Source organism: Lucilia cuprina, chromosome 5, assembly GCF_022045245.1.
Source record: "Lucilia cuprina isolate Lc7/37 chromosome 5, ASM2204524v1, whole genome shotgun sequence".
NCBI lineage: Eukaryota > Metazoa > Arthropoda > Insecta > Diptera > Calliphoridae > Lucilia > Lucilia cuprina.
In genome coordinates this window covers 39,964,338-39,973,594 of record NC_060953.1, presented here as the reverse complement: position 1 = coordinate 39,973,594, position 9,257 = coordinate 39,964,338, and the positions used below count along the sequence as shown (strand labels likewise).

General features: G+C 27.3%; 1 protein-coding gene across 1 annotated transcript; it reads left to right on the top strand.

Annotated features, from left to right (window-relative positions):
• The first annotated feature begins 445 nt into the window (after window positions 1–445).
• Window positions 446–6,404, top strand: LOC111684810 (lactosylceramide 1,3-N-acetyl-beta-D-glucosaminyltransferase-like). Its single transcript, XM_046952837.1, has 4 exons — window positions 446–912; window positions 2,559–2,715; window positions 3,220–3,367; window positions 4,901–6,404. Exons 1-4 carry the CDS (start codon window positions 549–551, stop codon window positions 5,750–5,752), a joined length of 1,521 nt encoding a protein of 506 aa, XP_046808793.1. The 5' UTR covers window positions 446–548; the 3' UTR covers window positions 5,753–6,404.
• Window positions 6,405–9,257: the final 2,853 nt, after the last annotated feature.

The window sequence follows — 9,257 nt, the reverse complement described above, 5'->3', positions numbered from 1 at the left end:
GTCAAAAGAAAAAATCATAAAAATTGACCCTGGCTCTCAATGGGTTAATGATATTTGTCATCTTACATATCAATGGAAAGCTCTTTCAAAGACCTTTCCAATGATACCTATATCGACCATATCCGTTTATTATTGATCAAGATATATGCAATTATATATCAAAACTTTGGAGGCCTATAACTCCCGGACCCTAATAGAGCGGATAATTTTTTTTCCTTTGTTGAAGTCACAAGAACAAGTACTATCATGTGATATAAACAAAAGTATTAAAATCAGCTGGATCAGAACGCTTAATTTAAGCCGTGTTTTTTGACATTTTTAATATAGATACTTGTTTAATGGTCTTTTTTTTTGAACAATATTGATAAGATTAATAAACGGTGTATTTATCTTTTATAACTAGCTTTAGTTTTTTTTAATACATTGCTTAATAAAAATAAACCTTTTTCTATTATTTTTCAGTTAAAATGTACATATAGCTATATTTAGGCAAAAAATTTAATGTACAATAATATAATTAAAAAAAATAATAATAAACCAGCCAAGCAATGGGTCGTTATGAGTATGAAAAACTCACACTATTACCTTTAAGTTCAAACAGTTCTAATTCAACTATTAATCACTCATCAGCATCTTCATCATCGGCCGATGGTGATGATAATAGTGATCATGAGCATGAAGATTCTGCCGTTGAATTCAAACAGAATAAAACAAAACAATTTCGCAAAAAAATAGCCGGTGCCATACGTACAACCTCAGCTACGTTAACAGCGAATAATCGACGCAAACTGCACATAAATCGTGGGTTGGGAAAACGCCTAACACGCCTATTATTGTGTGCTTTTATGATTCCCATGTTGTTATTTTTAACATTTTATAGTACTATATTCTCGGGTGCCTCATCGAGACATTGTAAGTATATGATTTTTGATTTCTTTTCTTTCGTTATTTCCTTTATAATTTTTTTGAATACCCTACACATGTATAAGAAGTTTGGCATTTCGTTTGTGATTTCTGCAATATTATCTTGATACTATAAAGACATGTTCGTCCGTAGGTTCAATATTCATGTTTATTGAAATTTATTTTCTGAAGACTTATATACAAATAATTTTTCAATACTTTTTGCAGATTTAAATTTTTAAGAAAATATAAATTTCTATAAATATACGTGTTTAGAAAAAAAGAGTGTTATATTCGGCTGCGCCGAATCTTATATGCCCTTCACCACAGCTTGTTAAAAAAAAAACGTTCAGTACCAAAAAGTCTTCTTTTACAAGCTAAATTTCATATTTCTAGATTCAAAATTATGGAAAAGTCAAAAGAGTTCTTTTTTGAAAAATGAAAAAGTACCTAAAAATTCCCTTTTATGGGTTCTCACCTAATTTCGAATCTACATACTTAATTTCATGTTTCTAGGTTTAATATTATAGAAAATTTAAAAAGTACCTTTTGCAGAACGAAAAAGTACCAAAAAAAACCCCATTGATTTGTTCTCGTCTAATCTGGACTCGACATACTTAATTTCATGTTTCTAAGTTAATTATTATATAAACTCAAAAAGTACTTTTTGAAAAACGGAAAAAAGCACCAAAAAGTTCCCTTTTATGGATTCTCACCTAATTCCGAATCTACATACTTAATTTCATATTCCTAGGTTTAATATTATAGAATATTCAAAAAGTACCTTTTGAAAAAGGAAAAAGTACCAAAAAGTTCCCTTTTATGGATTCTTACCTAATTCAGGCTCTACATACTTAATTTGAAGGTTCAATATTATAGAAAATTCAAAAAGTACCTTTTGAAAAAGGAAAAAGTACCAAAAAGTTCCCTTTTATGGCTTGTAACTTAAGCCAGGCTCCAAATATTTAATTTTATGTTTCTAGCCAATAACAACATACTAGTAGTGCTCCCGCTCTGCTGCTCTTGCTCTGCTGCCCTCACTCTGCATTGTTTTTATAAACAAGAGTACAGTAACAAAATTTACCGTATGATTATGTATTTTGTTTTTGTTTTTTTGCAATTTCCATTTGAGCATGAATAAAAATCTCAATTTTTGATGAAACTCCGTTATTTATGGACCGTTTTTGCTGAATTTAAAAAAGCGATCTTCTCGAAAACATGTCTAACAGATTTATTAAAGATTCGGATCTAGTCGATATCTGGGATCCTTTAAAATCTGATTTTAACAAACATACAGACAGACGGACAACTCTATAAGGATCCAGAATATTTATACTTTATAGGGTCGGAAAACTATATTATAGAAATTACAAACGGAACGACAAACTTATATACCTATACTCTTCTCACGAAGGTGAAGGGTATAACTAGCTTATAGTTGAAGGGTATGTAAGATTCGGCATGACCGAATATTCCACACTGGCTTATTTAAAATTAAATTTGTGGTTACAGTACATTGTACGGAGTGGATTTTGGTTTTGTTGATTGTTTTTTTTTACTTTGTTGTTTTGTAATGTAATTGTTGCTCCTTTGTTTTGCTAATACGTATATTTTCTTTCTTTTTTTGTGTCTTTTTTTTTTTTGTTTTCTTACAGATCCCTTGTCCGATTGGGATTTTAGTGTGTCACGTAATATTAGTGATTATGTTTTGCCATTAAATGATACGACATTATTGGAACCGCGTCATAAGTGTCATGAGAAAATGTTCATTTTAATTGTTGTATGTTCGAGTTTAAATAATTTTGTTGCAAGGTATGTAAAAGATAAGAACATATGTATGTATATATCAAAGCTGTATGATGAATCATTCATTTTTAAATTAATTCGTTATTTATTTGTGAATTAAATTAGCAAATTTTGAATTATTCTTTTTATATAAAAAATGAATTGAATGAAATTTAAATCAATTCAAATTTATTTGGTAAAAATTAATAGCAATTCGTTTCTAATTTAAATGAATTACAATTCGTTTTCAATTCAAATGAATTTGTCAAATGAATTGCAATTCGTTTCTAATTCAAATGAATTTGTCAAATAAATTGCAATTCATTTAAATTTGAATCAATTTCCAACTCATTTGAATTGAATTGATTTGAATTAAAAAAATTTAAAAAATTATTAATTGCCTCTCGAATATTAAATGTGTTTTGTCGTTTAGTGTATTTCAAAAAAATCTAAAATCTATACCAAAACTTAATAAACTTCTTATAAGTCATATAACTACAATAAACTTCCTAACTCTCTCACACTTTTCAGACAAACCATACGAGAAACATGGGGCAATACAACGGAATTCAATTACAGCATGTTTGAGAAATTGCACTCGCATTTAAGCGACAAATATTTGCGACCAAAACGCCAACGCATTGAATTATTTCAAGAATTTTTCAAATTAAATGGCAATGTGAGTGAGCTAATTCGACAAAAGTTTTATAGTATATACATACATATGTATATGACTATGTACAGTGAATCAATTAAGTAATTTGCCTATGCAAAATTTTTTAAATTTTAAGAAAAAACTTTATCTGAACAAAAATTTACAGCAAAATAAAACTATTTGTTTGTTGTATTTTTTAAAGAATATCTTATTGATATTATTTAATGAACTTTTTGATAAAATAAGAACGTATTGTTAATTTTTTAGGTCAATAAAGTATTTTGCTTTTTTAGGATTTTTTTTTTGTTATTTTTTCAATATTGCTGCATTATTTTATAAAATTTAATATTTTTTTACTCCTATATATTACAATAATATTTTTAGATATTTTAGTAGTGGAACGACATTTCTTGGACATTTCTTAACTGCTTTATTATCCTATATACCTATAAGGATATATCAATATTTGACTTGATATGAAATCTATTGTTTCTTTGATTAAATTTCGAAAATAATAAGTAATCTTGAATTGGATACATAATATATTAGATAATTAATGGATTTGGACCTAGAAAAAATGTTTAGTCAGTTATAAATCTATATATTATAACAAAAATAATCTAGGTTTTCGGCCATTTTGTATTGATAAACAAAAACTACATTACGGAAACCACATTATCCTGGGGGGGAGTGTGTACTGTGTAAATTTTATTTAGAATTGTAAAATATTGATTCTTATTCAATAAATCTAACACTAAGTACCATCCTAGCCACTCTGAGTATGGGGACATCACCATGTACCACTATAGAACTATTACATGATAAAATCCTGATTTTCGACCTTATATTTTAAATGCTTTATTTTATGAATAAGATATGTAGTAGGCGTATTAGGATCTGGATAGTTATTCTTGATTTGGGTTCTAAATATTTATAAGTGTATGTATTAGCTGAAAATTTTTGCTTTTGTTGACCTTAGGGTGTGATAACCACCTCTTTTTTAAAATATCTAAATTACACGACATTTTACTTTACATTGATTCCAAGCATCCTAAGGTCTGTTTAGACATTAAAACATAGTGTTTCTCCTAGTTCGTATATAGATTTTGAAAAAGATAAATCAGGAGTCCAATAGTTTTCCTTGGATACAAGTCGCCTCTCTTCGGCAGTTAAAGATTTTGAAGCACCACTCAGTGCGTTTTTTTCTAATAATTCTTTGGATCATTTCATCTATTACTCTATTTTATATTTTTTAATGTTATTGATTAAACATTTTATAATTATAAACATAAATTTACTTTTTACATGTTTTTTTTCCAATTTTATTTATGAACAAAAATCTAAATTCTCTTAAAAAAAGGTAGGCAAAAAACTTAGTTGATTCACTGTATATGTATTTACTCTAATGTATTTAACTTCTTAGTGTAAAAAGAAAAACTTTTTTTGTATTTGCTTTATAATTTATTATTTATTTTATAATTTTTGTGTTTGTGTTTTTCTTATGCTATATGTAGTTTGTCATTAACACTTTCTATTGTTTATTTATTTACTATTTAGCAAACGACAGCAATTCCACCAGCCGCAATGCCAGTAAGAATATTATTCTTATTGGGTCATACAAAAATTGACACAGCTGACGGTATGGGCGGCAACGGGGGTAATAATGAAACTTACATACGTCTTCAACAAGAAGCCGAACAATATGATGATATAATACAGGAAAATTTTTTAGATACTTACAATAATTTAACCATTAAATCGGTGATGGCTTTAAAATGGATAACGCGCAATAAATGTTTTGAAAAGGCTGCATTTTTTATGAAATGTGATGATGATACATTTGTTAATGTACCCAATCTATTGCAATTTCTATTGGGTGGCACCGTTCCACTGTACAATGAAACATTAGATTACTATGACAGTCGTACGTATCAGACTTTATCGGCCATAAATCGTTTAAATGCCACCACCAACTATATGGTCGGTTATATGTTCTGTAAAGCTCCCGTTTTGGCAAATGTTAAGAGTAAATGGTATATGCCTTATTATATGTACAGTAAAGATTATTATCCCACTTATTTATCGGGTTCTGGTTATCTAATGTCCATGGATGTGGTACCACGCCTTTATGAAGCTTCCTTAAATACTAGTTTAGTGTATTTAGAAGATGTTTATGTTACCGGCATGTGTGCCGAAAAGGCCAATATACAAAGACATCATCATCCTTTATTTAATTATGGTCGTTATAAGCATTCGTGTACATTGAAAGGTATGATAACTTTGCATAAACTCACCAACGATGACATGTATGCTGCTTATAATTTTGTAACAAATGTTACATATCATTGTCCGCCACCAGGTAAATATTTTAAGCGTATACGTTTACGTAGATTAAGTGGCTGTGGTTAAAATTTAATAATTATATTTATAATGGTAAGTCCTCTTTAGCATAAAGACACACTTTTTTCTTTAAGGGGAGTGTTTAAGATTATGAAATTTGTTTAAATTTGTGTTTTTTATTCTTAATTAGCACAAATTTATAAATAACTAAAAGTTACATTGTAGATAGCTCAAATTGTATTGTAAGCAGTATTTTTTATTAAAAATTATTTTAGGATTTTTTTAATCTACATTCTCTAAATTCTTATTTTGAAATAAAATTAGTTGTTGTAAGATTTAGTTGGTTTATTTTTGAAATTAAACTGAAAATCAGTCTCGACCAAAATGCACACTACATTTGCTATGAAAATAAATGCTTCATCAGCAAAATATTGTTTTAAATTTTTATCCAGTGACCGGATTGTACAAATCATGGTGATTTCGTTAAAATATTCCAAATATATATTTTTTGGAATTTTATAAACATTCGAAGAGATGCAGAAATTCCAAGGAAAGATTCGGACTTAATGATACAAATCTTTTAGAAAGTCGATATATAGTCCCTGGGTTTTTTCAAATTTTCTTGGTCTGTATTCTATAGTCAATATTGTATATTCTAGACTCTAGTATAGTTTATAGTCTATATCTACAGTCTAGTCTATAGTCTAGTCTATAGTCTACACTACAGTCTAGTCTATAGTCTAGTCTATAGTCTAGTCTATAGTCTAGTCTATAGTCTAGTCTATAGTCTAGTCTATAGTCTAGTCTACAGTCTAGTCTATAGTCTAGTCTATAGTCTAGTCTATAGTCTAGTCTATAGTCTAGTCTATAGTCTAGTCTATAGTCTAGTCTATAGTCTAGTCTATAGTCTAGTCTATAGTCTGGTATATAGTCTAGTCTATAGTCTAGTCTATATTCTAGTCTATAGTCTAGTCTAAAGTCTAGTCTATAGTCTAGTCTATAGTCTAGTCTATAGTCTAGTCTATGGTCTAGTCTATAGTCTAGTCTATAATCTAGTCTATAGTCTAGTCTACAGTCTAGTTTATAGTCTAGACTATAGTCGAGTCTATAGTCTAGACTATAGTCTAGAATATAGTCTAGTCTAAAGTCTAATCTACAGTCTGGTTTATAGTCTAGACTATTGTCTAGACTATAGTCTAGTCTATAGTCTAGTCTATAGTCTAGTCTATAGTCTAGTCTATAGTCTAGTCTATAGTCTAGTCTATAGTCTAGTCTATAGTCTAGTCTATAGTCTAGTCTATAGTCTAGTCTATAGTCTAGTCTATAGTCTAGTCTATAGTCTAGTCTATAGTTTAGTCTATAGTCTAGTCTATAGTCTAGTCTATAGTTTAGTCTATATTCTAGTCTATAGTCTAGTCTATAGTCTATATCTAGTCTATAGTCTAGTCTATAGTCTATATCTAGTCTATAGTCTAGTCTATAGTCTAGTCTATAGTTTAGTCTATAGTCTAGTCTATAGTCTAGTCTATAATCTAGTCTTTAATATAGTCTATTGTCTATAGTCTAGTTTATAGTCTAGTCTATAATATAGTCTAGTCTATAGTCTAGGCTATAGTCTAGTTTATAGTCTAGTCTATAGTCTAGACTATAGTTTAGTCTATAGTTTAGTCTATAGTCTAGTCTATAGTCTTATCTATAATCTAGTCTTTAATATAGTCTATTGTCTAGTCTATAATATAGTCTATAGTCTAGTTTATAGTCTAGTCAATAGTCTAGACTATAGTCTAGTCTATAGTCCAGCCTATTGTCTAGTATATAGTCTAGTCTATAGTGTAGTCTATAGTCTAGTCTATAGTGTAGTCTATAGTCTAGTCTATAGTCTAGTCTATAGTCTAGTCTATAGTCTAGTCTATAGTGTAGTCTATAGTCTAGTCTATAGTCTAGTGTATAGTCTAGTCTATAGTCTAGTCTATAGTGTAGTCTATAGTCTAGTCTATAGTCTAGTGTATAGTCTAGTCTATAGTCTAGTCTATAGTCTATTCTATAGTGTAGTCTATAGTCTAGTCTATAGTCTAGTGTATAGTCTAGTCTATAGTCCAGTATATACTATAGCCTTTTGTCTAGTATATAGTATAAAATTTTCGGTTGTTGGGCTGGTGGCATATTAAAATAAAAAACCTATCTGTAGATCCGTGTCTGGTCTAGTTTATAGCCTTATGCTTGTGTCTGTCTACTATAGTCTTGTATATAGTATGGACTATATTCTAGTCTGTAAACTGGTGTATAATTAACACTTCAGTCTAAGTTAAATTTTTAGTAGAAAAAAAATTGTTTTTTTTTTAAATTTTAAACAAAAATTTGGTGAATCAAAAATTATCCAAAAAAGTATTAAAAATTTTATATCGATTAAATAAAATTGTTTAAAATTTCTCTAATCTTAGGCACTCCCTTAACAAACAACTTTGATTAAGTTATTTATATTAAAATAAATTCAGGAAATTTATACTGCCTTATTTATAAACATTTATCAAAGGTTTATAGAACAAATTTTGTATGAAAATTTCATTTATAAACCTTTGATAAAAGTTTATGAATAAGAACTATAATATATAGTTTATTTGCATCCATTATAATAGTTGTGATTTATGGAAAATATTTTGTTAAAAAAAAAATTAAATTCATTTGACTGCTTTAAGTTAAAATTATAATATTACACATTTATACCATATTATTTTTATTATTTTTTGTAGTTCCTTTTTTTATTTTATAGGCCACATACGAAAAGACTTTTCTATTTTTATATACAATTAAAATAAGTAATTATTTTCATTAAAATAAAGAGTTAAGTGTTGTACAAAAAAAAAAAAAATGAGAGAAAAAGTAATTTTTAAAATATTTAATAAGAAATTCTCAAAATTCGAACAATTTTTTTTTCTGAAGATACTTTTTTTAACACTTTATATGTATTAATTAATTTATCTAGCCTCCACATAATTACAATTCAATTATTTTATTTTTCATTATAAAATTAAACACGTACAATTTACAAAGGCAAAGAAAAGATACAAACTTTGTTCAATAACTTGCAAACACAAATTTAGAAAAATAAAAAATAAACTTATTAAACCTAAAAAGTCTTCCTTAACTAAATTAAACACAAATATTAAAAAATTGTAAACAAAAATGTTTAAATAACAAATATCCCTTTTTCTCTTAACTCTATACTAAAATCTAAAAGTGAAAAAAAAAACGAAACATGTTTAAAATCAAAAAAAAAAAACTTATTGTCCATTATTGTTAATATTTAAGTAATAAAAACAATTATTTTGCTAAGTTATTAATAAAAGAAAAACAAATTTATTTATTTTTTTATAATTAATTTATTTATTCATTCAAATATTTTTTTTCTCTATAAAATGTAAACAAATTCTTTTAACACACAAATAATATTATAAAAAAAATAAAGTGAATACAAACTTTCGTATAACTAAAAAGAAATTATTTATAAATTTTCTTTTAAATTGTTGTTGTTTTAGTTAGCAGCTAATTTTTAAAGCAAACAAACAATAATAAA

Bases quoted from the DNA above. Each gene is read 5' to 3' on its own strand.
- LOC111684810 (XM_046952837.1), top strand. From the start codon at position 549: ATGGGTCGTTATGAGTATGAAAAACTCACACTATTACCTTTAAGTTCA. The intron at 2,716-3,219 runs GTATGTAAAAGA...CACACTTTTCAG, and splicing joins TTAAATAATTTTGTTGCAAG to ACAAACCATACGAGAAACAT. The intron at 3,368-4,900 runs GTGAGTGAGCTA...TTTACTATTTAG, and splicing joins TTTTCAAATTAAATGGCAAT to CAAACGACAGCAATTCCACC.